This window comes from Zonotrichia albicollis, chromosome 3 (genome assembly GCF_047830755.1).
Source record: "Zonotrichia albicollis isolate bZonAlb1 chromosome 3, bZonAlb1.hap1, whole genome shotgun sequence".
Classification (NCBI taxonomy): domain Eukaryota; kingdom Metazoa; phylum Chordata; class Aves; order Passeriformes; family Passerellidae; genus Zonotrichia; species Zonotrichia albicollis.
In genome coordinates, this window is record NC_133821.1 from 31,796,080 (window position 1) to 31,817,071 (window position 20,992).

The following is a 20,992-nucleotide window of genomic DNA, read 5'->3' on the forward strand; positions in this document are numbered from 1 at the left end:
AATAAAAGCAGTATATGCTGTAATCCTGCTCAGGGAAACAAATTTATTTTCCAGAGATGTGCTAATTTGTCCGTTATAGACTTCTCTTAGATGTTACTATGTACAAAGGAATCGTGGAATCATAGTTCTATGCAAAATTTCAGATGGACAAGGACCTGGTTTAGCCTGAGTGCTTATCACTTAGTGCAACTGTAAAGTGGGTCCTGAGGAAGTGCTTTGACCTTCTGCACGAGTCCAAGGCTTCAGCTTGTTTCCATCCTTCCTGTTCGGTTCTTCGAGTGGAGTCGTTCATTGTGCTCAGGAGTGACATTGCTGGGAAATGGTCTCCTGTATTTATGCACAGGATGGGCACTGCAGAGCGCAGGGAAGTGCAGCAGGAGATAATACATGCTGCCTCACTAATAACTTCAGGCTATTTGCTCTCTGTGCTGCCTCACTTCGGGGCCTCTCTGGAATAAAGTGCCAGCAGCGTGGTTTTTTATGATGCGAATGTATGTTAACTGGAGACTGATATCACTTCACTGTCCACTTGAGATTTATCTCACCGAGGACCAGAGGCTAAACTTGAACAAAGATTTGAGCAGTAAAATTCTAATGTTTTCAATTTGTTTAGTTTCTCTGCTATTTGGATATGAACTCACAGTGCAGCACTGCTGCAAAGACAGAGAATACCACCCTAGGGGTGTATATATAGAGCTATCTCTTGTAAGACAAATAATAAGGCCTTGGGCAATATGACATGTTACAATATAATTTTGGGCTACTTATTATAAAGCAGGACATCGGGAAGTTATTGGACAGCAAAAAATATTCAGTAGCTGAGAACATGGCTAAGAAACTACTGATTGAACTTGATGTGAAGAGAGGGCAAGTGTCTGAGAAGTCTGTGCAAATGCTGCATATCTCAGTAGCAGATGAAATTTTTCTATTGAAGTTGGACAATAATAACTAATAGCAACCAGCTAAGGGAGATAGAAACTCATATCAAGGGCCCTATTTTAGCATTCATGTGCCAAGATAGGTCATTGTTGTTGTCTAGTGTCTCTTAGTACTGTGGCACCAGGATCTTTTGCAGAGCTCTCAAGCATTGCTACATTTTAAATAACATGTACTCCTCTGAGGGGGGAGGAAAAAAATAAAGAGAAGACCAACTTGTGTGAATAAAACAGTTAAATATTTATTAATAATCAGGTAAAAATAGAATATGTTTTGAAAACTTATGTAATTATATTTTTACTAGTGTGCCATTACTTGAATTGTCTTCTGATCAGAAAGAAATTATTAGAATGAAATAAGGCCATACATTGTGAAATAGATTATGCAAGTGGAACAGCATCATTAAGAGAATGTGTGTAAAAGCTCTTTCATTAGGAACTTCAGGTAAGGTTATGAATAATGGGTAAATTCTTGAATGGCCAGATTAGAGGTGTATCTAACTGTATTTTTCAGTAATAGATAAATATCAGCATAAATAAAGATTGCTTGTAAGTGCAATAGGATGAAATATGGCATAGCAGAATCATACCAAACATACTGTGGGTAATGTGAAATGAATGCTCAAATTCATAATTTGAAATAATACAGGAACAGGACAGGGTTGAGGGTGAAAGTTGTTTAATACCAGATCAGTAACTTTCTTTTATCAATTTCTTAGTTTCTGTGAAAGTATTTGTGTAGGTTACAAGCTCTATGTTAAAGAGGAGTAAAATATAAATAAGAAATGCTCATCAAATGTTGTTTTTCCAAAGAAACTCTGTCTTATTTCAAGGATTAAGTCAAGCACTGTTGAGAAGAATGAAGAGACATTCTTAAGAAGATACGTGCATTTCTTATGGTTTGCAGTTGGCCACTTTCAGAGCTGAGCTCTCAGACTGGAATGGATGAATGTCTCTTCACTTGTGGCTGCATTCATGAGTATTTCTCATGTCCTTGGATCTTTCCCCACAGAAATGTTAATGTACTCCCCCTGTTTTGCATTTGCACTGGCTAAGAGTCTGAAGAGAGATAACCAGCATTCTCAAAATCCCTGTCTTTTGCAGGTTTTTATTTTTCTCCATCCAGCGCCACTGGCTGTCTGCCGTGCCTGTGCCACACAGCTGGTTCTGTGAATGAGATCTGTGATAACCTCACCGGCCAATGTAGTTGCCAAGATGCCTCCGTAACGGGACGGACTTGTGAACATTGCAAAGAACTTTATTTTGGATTTGACTCTGTCACAGGGAGGTGAGTGTTTCTTTTCTTACAGGTCACTTTTAACCTCCTTGTCACATTTTTCCTCATGGCTCAGTCAAGGGTTTAGTGACAATGGAAAGATATGTTCTAGGTAGGTTAATCCTTCTATGAGTTCATGTGTCCACTCTGATTTACATGTGATACATTACACAATCTCCTGTGCTCCCATGAGATGAAGAAAATAGAAATTTTGCTAGGATTTAAGTAGTAACAGCATGAAAGGTCTATAAGGCTAAGTTATAACAATTTGTTAATTGTTTCCCTATGTTTTTTCTGCATCTTCAGTAAGGTGTGTTGTTTTCTGAGGTGTTAACCATTGACTATTAAAATGCAGGTAATTTGCCATTCTTACAACTAGTGAGTGCTATTGAAGATTTCAGGAAGATTTAATGGGGAAAGGTGGGGAGAGAAGGAGAAAATTACAGATATCCCTGACTTCCCAAATTTCTTTTGGTAGCAGCAGTACAAATATTCACTCCACCTTGACTCTTAAAAATTTGTTTTTCTGAAGCAGTGCATTCTTTTTCAACATTTTCTTATGTGCCGCAAGGTAAATTGTATTTCTAATGCAGCCTGGCGTCTTTAGGTACATGGATTCCCTGGATTATAAGGGGAAAACACATATATAGTATAGTGCACTGTTATTTCAACTACTGCACTATCTTTTTTTTTTCCAGGATCGTCTTTCTTGCCTAGTCCTCACAATCTCAATTTCCTTTTAAAATATTGTCCAGAAAGATTGCACGGCTCTTATGCTATTATCTTTTCATACAGACTGATGGTGTTAAATTGTTTTGTTATATTTGGTATTTTTGCCTTTCAAAAAACCAAACCCACATACCACAGGCAAAAGCAAAACCAGTACAAAGTTCCCCTCCCTCTTCTCCTCTCCCCTAACTAGTCTGGGGTAGACATGCTTTTAGGCAGTGATTAGTAATGTCATCCTGCATATATTTGACATTATTCTGCAGATTTTTCACTTTAACTTTTATGTTACTGTCACTCATTAGGAGATTTTTTAAATTATTTTTTACTGTTTCGGGTCACAGAGGCATCTGCTAATAGCCATAAAGTAATCTGTAGGAATAAAGACTTCCTATTTTCACTTCCTGTCATTTCTAATGGTGAGAAATAAAGACTGTGTAATATTAAAGTTCCCTTTTAAATATATTTTCCTTAATATTAATGATATCTTTTTATTTTAGTTACTTGGAATAGATTCTCCCTCCACTCCTCAGTTTTAGCACATTTGTGCTAAGCAGTAGCTTTTCTGAGCTAGATACTGGCTTTCAAATACCTGCATTTTAACCTGTCTTTTGCAATTCAAAATGTGGAAATATAAATCATCTAGATCCAGACCTTGTAAGGATAGAAAGTTTTTAGAGTTCTGGGATTTGAATCTGAATTGGCTTTAATTCCTTAATACTAGTTAATCCTCATGGCAGTGTTGAAGACTACTCTGGTTGTATGATGAACTTATGTTGCATTTTCTTGGCTCTCTTTTCACTGTTGTCTTCTTGGGCAGTGTACCTCTGTTCCTCAGGCAGAAATTTTATCCACTGACAATGATAATGCAGGTCTTTATTTGTTAATCTATTTTATTCCATTTCTTTAACTGTTAATATCTTCATAAAAAGAGTAATATGCTTTTTGTTTCTCCATAAAGTTGCCAGGTCATTTAAGCCAGCCTTGCTCCAAGTGTCTCTTTTAAGGACAGAAAAGGATGTGAGCTATCTGTAGTGGCAAAGACATATCTGTCTTTGCACAGTAGCACAATAGAAGCAGAAACTGTGATACACAGAGATTGCGAGGCTTTAAAATTCTCCCACTCTGAATGCATATGTGAGCTGATTTATTTTGTGCTGTTTTTGAGATAAAACAGGAACTCCATATTCTTTAATGCATTTCAGGTTATGAAGCAGGAAAAATTTCTTGGCTTTTAACAAATTAGGAATACTGAGTGTTTGCAGCAATCTGAGCAGGTCTGTAATGGTTGTGAGCATCTGTACACATTTGAAATGCTTTACCTCTGTATTGTTTACTATAATGAACTGGTCAATGAACATCACAAATTGTTTATCTATTTATATATATATCTTGACAGATTACTGTTTATGAAATCCATTTAGCAAGTGAGGTTTTCCCATAAGGATGAAAAATGAAGATTTTAAACAGATTGCTGGAGAGGCTCTAACTGCACCTAGAGAGTCAATGTAATAAAGGTTTCTCTATATTAATATTACAAAAACCATTTATCCTCAGAAAATCAATATCACAATTCATCTTGGCATGACATTTCTCTTTCCATGTTTTAAAAGTCTGTTTTCCTTGATTATATATAATTCTGTTTTAATAAAACTCAAATATGTTTTACTTAGAGTACCTTGGAAAAGTAGCATTTGACAAGAGTACTGCAAATATTTTTCACAGGATTAAAAGTTACTTATCTTTTAAAAGAATTGAAATTTTTTTGAAAATTCATAATTGACTGAATCCTTAATTCTGACTGAAAAGCATGAACTATGCCTAACAATAAATCCAGTTCTAGTTTTTTGCAGTTAAAGAACATGATGCATGTGATTACACAGAAATAATGTGTAATCCCATGGAGCAGAATATGGTGGAATATCTGCTGTTATTTGCAGATCAGGAGCCTCATTCAGTATAGGTAAAGGTAGGGAGCCTACACTTTTCCTAGAAGAAACATGCAACGAGCAGAAAGGAGCAGCCCCACCCTGCCAGGCTGAGAACTATCACTGTGACTATATGGATGTTGAGAGTGGTTGTCATGTGTGAATGATAATCAAAACTAGAATAATCAGGAGACCCTTATTCATAAGAGGTGCAACAATATACAGGAACAATAGGAGAAGCTTCTCTTTCTCTGTTTATCTATCAAGAAACTTTTGTTAACATCGCCCCCCTACTAAATAATCAGCATGTAATGAAATTATGAAATAATAATAAAATACTGTCTCACTGAGTAAAATCTTTTTTGTAACTTAACTGGGTTTAGTTAAAGTACTCTAAACAAAACCTCTATTTAAAGGGGGATTTGGTTGCACTGTCTGTAGATGAAAAGACTTTTCAAAAAATTGCCCTTTTTTCTTGACTGTAAAAGAGAGCAAACTGCAGTATAGTGGCTTCCAAGAGAGAATGTATTTTATTTATTCTCAAAAGGATATTAGTCCATAAAACAAATTTGCAGCTTATTTTGCAGCTTTAGCTTTTATCAGCCTTTTTAAGGGTGTTGAATGATTCCCCAGGAGATCACACAGCACGAGCTGCTGTGGAGTTAAGGAACTCTAATACAGAGAGCTCTGCGATAGGCAGAAAATGTATGTGAAGAGTTTCCTTAAGCTTGTTTAAAAATCTGTCACATTTAATGCCTATTTCACTGATTATTGACCTGAATTTTGGTGTCCTAATGTGAAAACAGTTTCCACCTTCCCCTCCTCTCTCCCTTGCCTCAAAAAGCTGATACCTAAAGCATACTTGAACTCAGTTTTTTTCTGCTTTCATGAAGATAGTAGGAGATACAGACCAAGGTGTGATGGTGGTGACTGGGAAGATGGCAAAGTAACTTGTGTAAGGGCACCACAACATATTTCCTTAGGTCTGGTGAAACTGGCCAAGGAAAGATCAGCCAAACATAAATTGACTCTTGTTTAGTCTTAGGGTTAGCAGAATAAAGGGGGTAGAGCCTTAGACTTCTCTGGAGTAATTTTTTTGCTGCTTCATCACCTTGGGACCTGGCATCTGGAGTAATTTAAAATTCCCTTGAGTCTGATGCTGCTTATGCCCTGAGGATTGGAGATTTCCACCTTAGTGCAAGGGGAGGGAAATGCAGACTTCCCAGTATGTTTTAGCTGTGGTGTACCTTCCCACCTGTTTCCCAGACCATGGCTTTTCAGATCTCTTTTAGTCTGCAGCAATTAAAATATAGGGAAATTAGAATGTAGAATCTAGGAGAAGTTTTATTTGCCGTTGTTGACTTTGTTATGAGTAATAACAGCAGTCTGTATTGCAAGGGGTAGCATTACAGTATTTGTAGTCATTGCTTTGCTTAATTTATGACATGTTCAAACTCTTTGAATATTTGTACAATCTGACATTGGTATCCATGCTATAAATGAATGTCAGTGGGGAAATAGTGTATCAGGTGAAGAGCAAGTTGATCACAAGAGGTTTCACATGCAAAAGCCAAAGGATAAATTAATCCTGAAAGTATTTTACTGGTCCCAGAGAGATTTACAGAATTGAAGCATGGCGTTTGTGTGATACCAGTGCATTTAATTTTTTTGTTCTTTTTAATTTAAAAATAATTTACTTGTAGATTTAATTAATTATTCACTGTAGTTGTTTCAAATTTTGTCCTTCAGGCTCTAAAAACACTGGGATTTCTGTTAGAATATTAGTATTTTTGCTGTTTTGTTTCCTGTCACTGTTTTAATCTGATTTTTGCTCCACTCTGTTTTGGTCGCCATTCATTTTCTTTTATTCACAGCATGTAATTTTTTTCAACCGTAAGTTGCTTTTGTGGGCAAGAAATTATTAGTTGATTTATTTTTTTCCAACTAAAGCATAGTTTTCCCTGAGGTAGAAGGTTGCCTATTTTGTGCAGGAACCTCTTGAGCTGGTTACATATGTATCACTGAATTCTGCAGCTCTGGAGAAAGGTTGTGTGAGTAAGAATGTAAGACTGAGTGCATAATGTGATTATTACTGAACATTATTATCCAGTTTGTGTATGGATCAATATATATAAAAGCTCTTTAATTCTAAGCCATTTTTATATAAATTAGAATATTATTCTGGCAGTGAAATGTAATATAATAATTATAAATATTATAAATATTTCACTGCCAGAAATACTTTTTGTAAGTTTTTTTAATCAGACTAATAGATTTTCTGCTCTGTTTCTGACTACTGAACTGTTTATGATGTTTTAATTATGTCACCCAAGAATCTTTTAAACAAAACCCTACTGTGCTTAACTGAAGTGTTGATGTGTGTTGATGACTTCCTTGATTTGTTTTTGTTTATAGATGTCAGCACTGTAATTGTCATCCTGCAGGAGCCATTAGTGGGACTTGTCATCTTGTTACTGGACAGTGTGTTTGTAAACAATTTGTAACTGGCTTGAAATGTGACAACTGTGTTCCTGATGCCAGTAATTTGGATGTCCACAACCTCTTTGGCTGCAGTAAAAGTAAGTGGATGTTAGGTCTTAAAAGCATGTCTTTTAAATTAAAGTTTTTAATTGATTTAGTGAGTATTGAATTGGGTCAGCAGTAAATTATTTCCTCCCCACCCCCAAATATAGGGTCACTGAAGTTTGAGTGATTTTTACTGTATTGTAGGATTGTTTTCTAGAGAGATGTGTAGAATCCTTCGTGTCATACACACATTAGGCTTGTAGTTTAACCCAGGGGATAAGGGTTAAACTACAAGGGACAACCCATAGTTTCCTTGCACATTTTCTTTGTAGTGACTAATCCAGAGTTCATCTTTTAGTCAAAAATGCAGCAGCATTTGTACAACATACAGTTTAGCCCCCTTTCCTGCCACTGACAGGAGGCAGGACATCTGCCTTCAGAAGGTCTGAAGAACAGAAGGTCTTGTGAAAACCTACTCCTGGCGATTAATTCCAAATGTTCTCCTCAGTGCAATGTAGCTTTGCCTTTCTCCTCTTGGGACACTTTTTCAGTCAGTTTGGGAAAATATGTGATGTGATGTAACAAAGCATCATAAATTGGCATGTTTGAGGTGGGGTCAATGCTATATTGAGGGTCAAATAATGAATTGTAATGAAACAAATTGCAGAGGAACATATGGATATCAAGATCACCAGCACACAGTCTCCAAGCTGGCAGAGTTATTAAAGAAGAAAAGGCAAAATTATACGTCATAAGAAAATTCAGTACTTAACTTGTCTTTGGGTCAGTGTTCAGACATGGGTTTTGAGGGCATCATGCTATGCAATACCAAACCATGTGGGAAGGAGCTCAGGTCATTCTGGAAAAGCTGTGTTACATTTTGGTGGCACACCTTACTGCCATACACAGTTAACAGCCCAGCCTTGGAAGCCTTGAAAGCAATGAGTGAGGAACTCTGCAGGTGATAGATGGACATTTTTGTCAGCAGGCCTAATTAATAATGGTCACACTGGTCATAATGCAACAACAGGGTTAGACATTCCCAAGCTATCTCTGAAATATGCTTCTGGATCTTCCCTCAACAAAATACTTCTTTGTGTGTTCTGCATGGGTATTTATATGATATTCATAACTGTGATATGTGAAAATCATAGATTTGCAAGCAGAGATGTAAATGCACAAAGTATTTACAGGTAGAGACAGCTATCACTTTGTATTTTTATTTAATTTTAAATCAGTTTAAATTTCAAATCATATGCATTGTAGAGTGCATGGCATTATAAATGGTCATAAGTATCCTATAGAGAATGATTGCTTTCTGAAGACATTTTTTTTTAGCTTTTCTCAAAGTTTGGAAGTATTTAAATAGTTTTGATTCCTTTTTCCCCATACTCTTCTGTAAAAAGCACAATATCTATTCATTGTTCAGGCAGTTGATTGGCTCGTTGTTTCTTTAAAAAATGTAAGATGTTTCAACTGAATGTGTAATAATAATAATACATGGCACTTTTATGATGCTGTTCATCTTCAAAGTGCTTTACAAACATAAGCCAACCTACTTATTTGTGTTGGGATACACGTTGGATAAAGGTCAATAGCAATTCAACTATAAAATTGATTAATAATAGTATGACATAGAGAAATAATATAATAGATTTTAGTTAGATAAAAGTACATCAGGCAGTATTCTAAATGACAAGCGGAGTCCTCTTCTGGACATAGAGGATATAGCAATTGGAGTCTTTTGGTTATTCATACCAAAATATTTGAACTTGTTGCACACATGTGGAGCTTTGCCTGGCTTGGCATTTGTAGTTATTTTCATTGCAGAACAGTATTTTGTTGACACATTCATTACTGGTTATAAGTCTTTGCCAAGGGAAGCAAAAGTAAGCTGCTGTTACTGTCCAAATAGTGTTCTTTAAGAAAAAGAGTTTTTTATTTAGCAATTTTTCTACTTAACAATATCTTAGATGCTGCACAAAAATGTACCATGAAGTACTTTGCTTGCTATTTAAAATTCAAACCAGCTAACCTCTGGAAGCAATATACAGTAGTGTGAGACTGCCAGTGGAGAATGAAGGTGATGCTGGTAAATTGCTGTGATTGCTCAGGTCTTGTAAGCATATATTACATGGAGAGAAATTCTTTTAAATGCCAAAGGGATTTAGGAGCACTTGTTTCCTCTGATTCTCAAACTTTACTCCTGTAGAAACTTTAGCATACATTTACTTCCTAAGTGAGATGAACTCAAAAGTTGCAGATTGGCATCAGAACAACCTATGCATTTTAAGGGGAGATGATGATTATGTTCAGTTCAATCCAATGAATTCTAGAAATACTTTGTGCTATTTCTTGGCTGAGAGATTGCAGTAGAAGCAGGGCTTTTCATTATCTTACTCTAAATAAAAAGCTTCATCTCACTTTCCAGATTTGTATTAAAAACCTGTATATAGTGTGCCCACTGATTTTGGTCTAAGTCTCTACATCTATCACTTGTGTGGCTTGAGGTCCTCATGACATTTTCTGTCTGCAGCTTCATTCTTTGCTTCTTGTCTCCTGTTAGCTTGGCTGAACAGATTTTAGTAATTAACTTTTGGTGGTACTAAGCACATATCCACATAATGAGGAGGATGATAGTTTATAAAAGAAGAGAATAAAATCCATGCTTCAAATCTTGATGTTCTTCTATAATACTTAATGTAGGGGAAAAAAGTTAATTGGGTGGTTCTGAATCCAGCTTCTGGTACCTTACTCCATGTGCTGATTTCTGTGCTGCCCTGGACTATTCTCATTCCTTGAGAAAAATGTTTTCCTCTACATCCACACTGCCTTGGTGAAGAGGATGGGGAAATGGCACAGTCTGCCTTTGATAGCAGTCACTGTCTGCCAAAACAGACCTGTATTGTTCTGTGCTGATGCATGGTGTGGGGGACAGAGGGTAGGGCTTTCCTCAGTGTAACTGGGTTACTGGAGGTCCTACAGCAAGCTGTGGACTCATGCTCTGACCTGAATAATTACATAAATATAGAATCATGGAATCATCCAGGTTGGAAAGGACCTTTGAGATAATAGAGTCCATCCATCAAAATGTATGTTTATGTTAACATGTGTGTATATATGTATATTAAGTTTAATTTCTGAGTATTAGCTATTATCTTAGGAAGGACCACGATTACACATTTGGATGACAAAAGAGCCGTAGGAGAGATTTTGAATGCTCTTAAAATGTGAGGCACTTGGCTTTGGAACTTCAAGTTTATTGATACTATTGCAATAAAGTAACACATTTTTCAAAGTCAATAGAGGCAGTAGGAGAGTCAAATTTTGGCAAATTAACATGTCAAGCTGATTTCTTAAACTGTTAAAATACCTTAGTCTCATGGATTTGAATTTTACTGGAAACAAATGGAAGCCAATTGCCTAAATAAACTTTAAAATGTTGCCCTTTTTGTTTTTGTGATTTCATTATATTACGTAAGCTTATTTTAACACTTCAGTAAAATCTGGACTTAGCTGGATTTTCCGTTTGTATTTTACTTGAGGAGTTTATGCCTGGTCTGTGCTAAAATGGAATGAATCTTTTGAAAAAATAAATCCTAACTGAAGTAGAAACTTCAATAAAGCAACCATATAAATGAATTCTTGTTTTATAAAGATCTTAAAATACATTTAAAAGAAACCCCACCCCACCTGTCTGGAAAACACTTGCTTTATTTTGGGGTGGAATGGGGGATTAAGTTTATTCTTCATTTATTTAAATATATACACTTTTTTCATGGATAAAAGGTGTTGTTGAAGAGCATTTGGATGGGTTGGTGTAGTCTATTAGTGTCTTGCCCTGGTGACTTTTCATTTACTCAAAGGGTTTTTTGGGTGAAGAATGCTTAGCAGTTTCTTTGCATTTTTCTCTAAATTTGTGTGATTATTGATTACCTTGATTTTTACATCCTCAGTTTTTGTGTATGTTTTAGCTCCTTTCCAGCAACCTCCTCCTACAGGAGAAGTTCTCAATTCCTCTGCTATCAATCTTTCATGGAATTCCCCTGACTCTCCAAATTCTAACAGGCTTATTTACCAGCTGTATAGGGATGAGGAAGAAATTTATACAACTGAAGACTACCATCCTTATAGTAAGTAAGGTTGCATCAAATATTTTGTACTTGTGTGTATATATCTATATCTATGTGTGGTGTTTCTTAGCTATTTCTCATTCTTGTCATTATCATTCTCTGTGGTTTTGAATATATTATCCTGTTTCCCTTTAATGAGTTATTGTTCTGTGTTACTAGTTTTGCTTGGAAGGAATGAATAACTTAGTCTAAAATCTGGCAAATGGAATCACCCAAAATACCTGATAACTATTTTAGTTTTTAATCTCAAAAACTTTAAAATTGACTTTCTGAAAGTATTTATTGAAAATATACACAGATGCCAAAACCTATGAGTCAAAGTCACAGATAAAGAATTACGGTGAACAGAAGAGACCATAATGTGCTTAAACTTCTTATTTCATCTTCTTGGTTTTAAACTGTTAACAGATAGGAAAGCTTTTTGTGGCCTCTAACTTTTAGCACCTTCTGTTAAGCTATCAGTGTAGCTCCTGATTTGTCTTTAGCAGCACCACTTCTCTCATGTTGAGGCTTGCCAAGGGATCCTCAGAAGGCAGTCCTAAAGGATTCGACACTCTGTCCAAGCTGAAAAGGCCATTTTGTGCTAATATTGATCCACTTATCAAAGAAAAGGAGATGGATTTGGGTACTGTTTGTATGTATACATGGCACACAAGTGGTTTTTTAAGAGGACGAGTGTGGTTTAATGCCGCTAAGGTTTGACCTCTGTTCTAGGAGGTTCTTCAGTTTGTTGCAGTTTCTTACCAATGCAGCATTAATGTTTTGCAGAAGTTGAGTCTCTCTAGTTGTTGGTGTGTACCCTGGAGGGGAGAGAGAAAAAAAAAGCTGTTTTTCAGTGGAAGCCCAGAACACCTCACATTTCTATGTTTTGGTTCATGCTGCAGTGTTACAGTTCATTACTATGTGGCTTATGTTGTGACTTTGGGCACTCTGCAGTACATACTGTGAGGAAAGGTATGTGAACCCATGTAAGCACGAGATTAAGTGATTGAGAGAAAGAAATATTAAAAAATGTAGAGAACTAATAGAGAATATTCCAACACCTTAATTTGGTTTAAAGGCCTAACTTTAGTAAAAACAAAAGAATTTTAAAAGAAAAGCTATGATATTTCATTGTTATACATCTATTTAGTAATGTACTTGAAACAGTGCATTGTTGAAGATGTTATTTCATTATTTTACCTACATTTCTTTCTTTCTACTTTGCAGAAAGCAAAAAAAAAAAAATTGTGGATGTATTTAACTGGATAATGAGACATTAACATGTTTCAATTTAACAAAACATTATCTTCTTAAAAGTTTCAAAAGGCATTTTTGACATTTCCCGGAAATCCCCCGGATCAGTGATATTAAATCATCTGCTGGTGTTTGGATATTAAAAAAATACATTGGTAATGCTGACAGAACGTTTCCTAATGCTATTTTTTTCTTAGTATAGTTTGGAATTTGTGATGCTTATGAGGTGAGAGTACAACTGGATTAACATTATTTTATGACTAAATTAGGGCTTTATAAAAAAATTGAACTTCCCAAGGAAAATTAATAATAATCAGCCTGGTGACCTGGATGATAGTATTGCAGAATGCCCAATTAAAACAGTGTTTTCTTAACTGCTCTGGAAAACCTCAGCCTCAGGTTTCTAACAATTGTTAGTAACAAAGTTACTAACAATTTTAACTCCAAATTAAGTTTTTTTTTTCTAATTACTTATAAATGTAACTAAATACAAAATCATAAACTCATTAAGGATGGAAAAGACCTCTAAGATCATTAAGTCAAATGATGAACCCAGCACTGCCATGTCACCTCTAAGCCATGTCTTCAACTACTACATCTTTTTTTTTTTAATACATCCAGACATCTTGAGTCTACCAGACTGCTAGACAGTTCATTCTAAAGCCTGACCACCCTTACCATGAATAATTTTTTCCTAATATCTAATCTCTTTATACCAAATACCCAACCTTCTCTAGCACAATTTGAGGTCTTTTCCTGTCATCCTCTTACTTGAGAGAAGAGCCTGACCCTCAGGCTACAACCTCCTTTCAGGAAGTTTTAGAGAGGGATAAGGTCTCTCCTGAGTCTCCTTTTCTTCAGACTGAGCAACCCAAACTCCCTCAGCAGCTCCTCACAGGACTTGTGTGCTCCTGACTCTTCACCAGCTCCACTGCCCTTCTCTGGACATGCTCCAGCACCTCAATGACTTCCTTGTAGTGGGGGCCCAGAACTGGGCACAGGATTTGAGGTAGGGCCTCACCAGTGCCAAGTGCAGGGGGAGATCCTGCTGCATCTTCTGCCTGCTCACTACTAACACAAGGAGGTCTCAGCAGCCGCTGTTCAGCTGCAGTTGTTCCCCAGCCCTGCCTGAAGTACCATGGTTTGCAAGGTCTGAAGATGCCGTAACGTGGTCTCATTATTGCTGCACTCCAGTGAAAATGTTGTGATTGCTAGAAGGAGTTGAAGTACTGTAGGCAATTACTGGGCTGACTCTGCTGCTTTTGTGCTACAATGTCAAAGGTTGAATATCTAGCAATACTCAGAGTTTGGTGATCGTCTTCTTAAATTTGTAATCAGGGCAGTGCTGGCTTGCCAGTGTGGATGTACAGAGAGAACGCAGAAATAGCTTCAACCACTTCATTTGCTTTGCAAAAGTTTATGCATATCTGTGCTCCGACACATAATATATTAGTCAATGTTAACCATTTCTTAAGGCAAAAGAATTTAGGGTGTTGTGGTTGTACATAAATTCATACTGTGCTGTGATGACTAAGATGTGTAACTGCTTCTGGGGTATGCACAGGAGCAATTAATGGCAATTGGTATTAAAAAGATGCTAAAAAAAACTACTAACTAAGAATAATGGAAAATAGGTGTGTATGGGAACTCAGCACATCAGTCTGGATGTCCAGAGTTGCTGAGAACCCTCTGTTACCAGAAGCGCCTGGTGGCTTGACTTTGATCCATCTAGGGATGTGCCACCTGTGTATGAGGACATGAGAGGCACTCGGGTTTGAATGGTGCAGGAATGATATATTTACAGGGTGAAAATGTAGATTTTAGGGTTTTTGGTATAAAGGGTAATGGGGACAAGATGGAAGAATCGGGGTGTGTCTCATCCTTCTTCTTTCTTCTTGTCATCCATTTTCTGTGATGATGTTAGCACTTGGGGATTAGTTTAGAGTAGAAGTGCACTAACATCGGTGATAGGCATTGGGACATAAAAGTAAATATGATATACGTAGTTTGTAGTATAGAAAGACGATACCGCCTCGGAGGGGGTCAGAGAGCCTTTAGCTGCCCTGCAGTTCAAATCTCGGCTGGGCAGAAAGAAAAACTTTGTAGATAAGAAGTAATAAACAATCTGAAAATTGAAAACTGAAGAGTCCAGTCTCCTCCTTCAAAGCTCGGGCTGCTCAGAACCATCCCATGCACCTTGGGGTAGAGACAGACAACAGGTCCTGAGAGGTGTGGCAGCAGCGCTCTGGTCACAGAGAGCAACAGATAACTTTCTCAGGCACAGTGCTGGGAAAAGTCTGTGAGGAGATCAGAGACAAGAATGAAAAACAATTCTTAATCTTGACTTGCTGCACCTGGTATTGTGAACATGTGGAATATGTTATGGAGATTTATTTATCAAAGAGTGGTTTCTTAATTAGCCAACGGTGATGGTGTTTCGATTGGAGGACCAATTAGGTCCAGCTGTATTGTAACTGTTTGTAAAAGAGCAATGGGTTTCTTAATAAAGATATATATGATCAGCCTTCTGTGAATCATGGAGTCTATGCCAATTATTACCTGGCTAGGGACCCATTCGCTGGGACAAGTAGGGGGGAGGAAGGTAAATACAAGCTTTTTATATACCTTTTTAATAATTATTTGCACTTTTGTTTCACTTCTTATCCAAGAGTAAATGCTTTTCAAATGAGGTTTTAAGCATTGTTGTAGAAATGAGGAAGTGAAAGCACACAAAGTTGAAATATTTGGTCTTATGCCATCAAATTAATCAAAAAAAGAGGTCTGAAAGTTTGCACAATGGTTTGGGGTTTTTTTCCTTAATTATATTCTCTAATATTGATGCTGATTTACATTTGAAATAATTATTTTGAAGAAAAAGAGGAATGAGAAGATAATTGTATTAATTTTCATTATTAAAGCAGGAACTAGAAGTTCAGTGGAAAAATAATTTCTCTAATGATGCTAATGTGCAGGGGAAGATTATAAAGGGTAAAGGGGACCTTTTTTTCCTGTGCTAGAAAAACCTGAGAAGTTGCAATGTTTATAATCTCAAGAAAATCATGTGGACAGGCATAAATATGTATTGGATTAGAGCTGGACAGAATTTAGGTATAACAATTAAGGTTATTTTTAATGTGTTAGACTGATACAGTTTTCTTCTCACCTGTTTGTTTCAGGTATTCAGACCTTCACCGATTTCATGTTAGCTCCATATACCTTCTACTCCTATTATATCCAAGCCAGCAACGTTCATGGTTTTACAAGAAGTGACTCAGTGACATACAGAACAAAATCTGGGACACCTGTAGGAAGCTTGGATTTAAATCCTGTCTTTCCTGTTAGTCACCACTCTGTTTTACTTTACTGGACAAGCGTTTCCAATGACTCTGGGCCCATAGAGAAATACATTTTGACTTGTACTAGCTCGGTTGATCTGCAGCCTTGTGGTCAGTATGAAGGCTTAAAGACTTCAGCAATTATTTGGAATCTCATTCCATTTACAAAGTATGTTTTTTCTGTGCAAGCTTGTACTAGTGGAGGCTGCTTAAAGAGCCAGCCAGTAACTGTAGTTACTGCACAGGCTCCTCCAGAAGGGCTACACCCACCGACCGTGGAAACCATCAGCTCTACAGAATTGGCTGTGGAATGGTCACCACCTGAGAAACCAAATGGTAGGATATTGTCTTTACTTTTGTCAGTCAAAGTCTTTGCAAGGGAAAAGCAACATTTCCTCAAATCTCATTAGAATATCCCTGTCCATGCAACATGCACTGAGAAATGAAGTAAGACATTTTCCTAATTTGCCTATATGCTATTAAGTGTATCCTCAGAGTCTGTGTTTTATTCTTCCAGAGTCCAGAAGTCCACTGACTGTTTGGTCCAGGATTTAGCACTCAGTGGCATCTGCTGCAGCAAAAATCACATTTATAATCAAACATTTACAGTAAAATTAATTTTTTCCTAATTTGCCAGATTACTTAGTTCAGACAGATGTGGTAGTATTGCCTGACAAAAGATAAATAAGCAGATAACAGTTATGGAAAAAATTCTAAGAATTAACGGGGAAGTCTGTTTTTGAAACCATCCGTCATGTGCAGTAGCCAATTCTATTACCAGTATAACTTTGTTAGGGATTAGGTGATTGCCAAGAGTTGCTGGTCTAACTTGTGTAATAATATTTTAGGTTTTTGAAACTGAGAACACAGCTGTTGTAGGATACTTCTGTGATACCACTAATTTTGTTGGTAAAACTATCTTTTAGTATTTGAGCAATGGAATTTTGTGAGCTTGCACTAACATGCACAAGTATTTATGCATGTGAAAACAAGCATTTTTATATGCTCACAAAATGGGTGTCTGTCTTTGGGGAGCTCGGCTTTCACTTTGAGCATCTAATTTTCCACCTCTTTCCAGGCTGGATAGGAAGAATGCCCACACAAGAATAACTGTGTGTTTAGAGGGGCAGTTTCTTCAATGCAGGTCATGATATTTACTGTTGGCACCTCAACCTGTGTCATACACTCTTCATAGTCCATAGGCATGACATGCATCTAATGGCCAGCACAAGCAGATTTAAGCAATATTCTCATGCTTGCCTCGGTGTCTGGTCTGATTTCCTGGTGTCGCCAAAGACAAAAGCTCTTTCTCCTGAGCAACCTCTCCAGTTTAGTGCATGAATACAGACCCAAATGCATAAATTTTATGGCAGTTATGTCTTGGCTTTACAAGAAATCTCTGGTAAGATTTCTTAAGATCTTATAGTTAAACTACTTTCACCATCTAGCCTAAATAATGTATTGCTTCATACCACAACACTGATTGGTTTTTTACTCCAGAGTGGTGAGGCTTTCCTGTCTATATAATAATTTTGCATTGATATAAAACTGATGTACATGTATCTCCTATCCAGTAATATGTTTTAAAATGTTGGCATTAAAATAATTAAAATGTCACTCAAAAGTTATCTTCTCTTTATCTTAAAAGAAAAGAAAAGTAAAAAGGAATTGGTATTTTAGTAGAACTCCAGATATCATTTAAATTCAATTTTTTTCCTGGCCTTTTCCTCTAGGTATAATTATAAGATATGAACTTTACATGAGGAAAAAATTAAAATCAGCTGGGAACTTTCTTCCTCCTGAAATTCGTATTTTCCAAAGCAGTGGATGGCTCAGTCCTCAGCCAGTTGTGGAATCTCAGAATGAAAATGCCTTGGCTCCACCACAGACCAGTACCACAGTCATTGATCTGGAGCCATTCACAGAGTATGAATTTTATGTGCTAGCAGTAAACATGGCAGGTAGCATATCTTCAGATTGGATATCAGGACGAACAGGAGAGGCTGGTAAGCACTGGTTTGAATTTATTTGACAGAAATGAAAGGAAAATGTAGATCAACATGTATTCTTAATTTTCCATAGAAGTGTTTAATGATGGTTAACTAGGGATAAATTCCCATTTTTAACTAATTACAGATAGGTCAGATGATCTCAGAACTGAGCATGAAAAGCAAAATAATTTTCTTCACAACATAATATCATGTTGTTGGGGAAAATAATCCCTATCAATTAACCCTATATTTAAACTACAAGATTGCAAAATATATCAAGCAGTATTTTAATCTGAAGAACTTGAAAGGGTTCCCTTTTCAGGACTATAGTGCTTGAAACTTCTGCTGAGACCCCATTAGTGAGAGATGCCTCTATCCAAATTTAGGTTCAAATGAGACCATGTGCCGAAGTCAATTACATGGATTTTATTTAACAGCAAATGTGAGAGATAGAAAGAAAGAGAAAACTCAGTGGGGAGAGAGAGTGATCAACAGAAGACAGTTACTTCCAATGGATCCAACAGTGTCCTGTTGGTCCTCCTTCACTCTGGTCTTCTCAGTGGTGATTCTGAGGTCATTCAAAATTTTTCACAATTTATACTTTTTAGCAAATAAAAGAACTAATTCTCATTGGCTACAGAGTTCTCTTATTCTATTGATTAGAGGATTCCCTTGCTTCTAATGCTAATTTGTCTCAGTCTTTCTCTTTTTTTTTTGGTGTCAGTGGGGTTCTTGGGTGGTTGGGCTGTGAGTCGGTGGTCACGATCTCCCCTGATGGATTTACCTTTCACCCAGTCAGTTGATTTCAGCACAGTTGCCAAGTTGGCTTTTGTTGTGGCCCATAAATCTTGCATTCTTTGTGTCCACATCAGTGATGCATTCTTCTTCCCAAGGTTTTTTAACCTTCAGCTGGGTCTGAGATAACATCTGGACAATAGTGCCATCTTTATCTTATCTCAAGTTCTTGCTATGGTGACTTATCTTACAGTCCAGGTTCCAGGTATCCAGAGAAGCATATTCAGGGTAGCTTCAGTGATTCTTGGTGTTTGCAAAAGCCATCTGTCCCAATACTTGGGGTGATCTTTGTTTGACCAGTGATATGTGTGTGGGCAGTTGCTTCTTCACACAGTTTGCTGAAGTGGGAATCTTTGTCTGGATGCTTTTAACCAGAAGGAGCAAAGCAGATCTCTCATGCCCCAGGCCTGGAGTTAACACCATCCTGTCACTTCTTCTGTGCTTATCTCATGGCTAAGTCTTTTATATTTGAGACAGCCAACTGTGCTCTTTAACTCCTTACAGCTCTTCATGGGCTTTTATAGAGGCCAAGTGTTATGATAGGGCCCCTTTTTATCAAAGCATAACGAGTTTGCAGCCTCTTGTATTATGACCCTTCTCTTCAGATTTTCAAAAGGGCTTTGCCATATGACATATTATTTCAAATATCAGCAATTTATTTCAATGCTTTCAGTAGAATTCTATGGTTTTCAGATTGATAAAGCCAATGGTTAACAATTAAACATCTCTGTTATGTTACTTATGCTTTTGTTTGCTCACTTGAAAATCATGTCCTCAGTCATTTGCTCCAGCAAAACAGCAGGCTAAATGAATTCCTCCTTCAAAAATGCGACTTTTTTGCTTCTCTGTTCCTAAATATTATACGTTATAAAAGTGTTAAATTGTATTTGGGAAGAGGTCCATTAGTGCAGTTGTTTGTATGTAGCAAAAGTGCTGTGAGTTGGTATCCTATTATTACAGAGGAATCAGGTGGGGATTTAACTGCAGTGCAAACAATCCTTTAACAGATTTACTATGGAAGACAGGGGAACTGTTTTGTAAGAAGTGAGAGACATGTTAATTTCAAACTGGCCTAGCAAACAGAATTGCTTTTAAGATGCTGAAGTATTGAACACTTTTTGCTTTTATCAGTTTTTTCCCATGTCGCATGAAGTTCTTCTTCAAGCCTTTTTCATTTATATGTACTTTCCTACCTGCTACAGGGGATAGGACTGTAGTGTTGATTAGTATTTCTTTGAAGACACAGGCAGAGTTTTAATCTGCATTCACAGCCAGAGTAGAAAACAGGAGAATGATGAGTGAAGTACTTATGAAAATAAGGTGAAAATTCCAGCTAGACTTGAAAATAAGGTTAGAAAGGGAAAAGAAATGATTGTCTGAAATGGTGTTTTGCAAGTACAATGAGCAAGCTTGCATTATACATATTGCTCACTTACTTTATTAATATTATTAATTTAACTTTATTTCAGCCCCAGCGTTCATGCCATCTCCATCAGTATTCCCTCTTTCCCCATATTCCCTTAATGTGTCATGGGAAAAACCTGAAGATGATATATCAAGAGGAGAAGTGATGGGGTTCAGCATCAGTTTGATGAATGAACAAAGGTCTTTGCCACCATTTTCCCAGGTATTATTGTTAGTTACATTAAGTCTTTCCTAACTGTTAATAATAAAATTGATAAAACCTGATGTCCTCTGAGATGTTGTGATGAATTTTTCCCTGGTTTTCTGTGTGTTCTCTGATCACCTACAGGTTTGATGCAATGCCATGTACTACATCTGCATTTTAAGCTGTGTTTCTGATCTGACTTGTGTTCAGTAGCAGTTGAGATTCAAACTTAGGAGAGACGAGCTTGTGCAACAAAATTTAAATTACCCTGATATTTGTATATACTGGTTCTATATTGTTGCTGTACTTGCTAATATGCTTAAAGCCATATTGTATTGTAGGTATCTACATTTTCCTTAAAAAGGTACTTGTCTGGATGAGTTTTTGAAGTGGGGAAACCTAAAATACTGGAAAGAAACAGACTTAAAAAGTCAAAATATGTGAATTTAAAATACTGTTGTAATGTTTGAGTGACTGGGTTTGGCAAACATATCATGGCATT

General features: G+C 36.8%; 1 protein-coding gene across 8 annotated transcripts in view; it reads left to right on the forward strand.

Moving 5' to 3' along the window:
* The window catches only part of USH2A (usherin), a 382,808-nt gene that overhangs the window by 66,660 nt on the left and 295,156 nt on the right, over nt 1–20,992 (forward strand). For all 8 annotated transcript variants that reach the window (XM_074537084.1, XM_074537083.1, XM_074537085.1 and 5 more), the window contains 6 exons: nt 2,040–2,223; nt 7,281–7,444; nt 11,366–11,524; nt 15,937–16,431; nt 17,829–18,101; nt 20,351–20,508. In XM_074537084.1, coding sequence (XP_074393185.1) covers nt 2,040–2,223; nt 7,281–7,444; nt 11,366–11,524; nt 15,937–16,431; nt 17,829–18,101; nt 20,351–20,508 — 1,433 coding nt within the window. The remainder of the gene's footprint in view (nt 1–2,039; nt 2,224–7,280; nt 7,445–11,365; nt 11,525–15,936; nt 16,432–17,828; nt 18,102–20,350; nt 20,509–20,992) is intronic.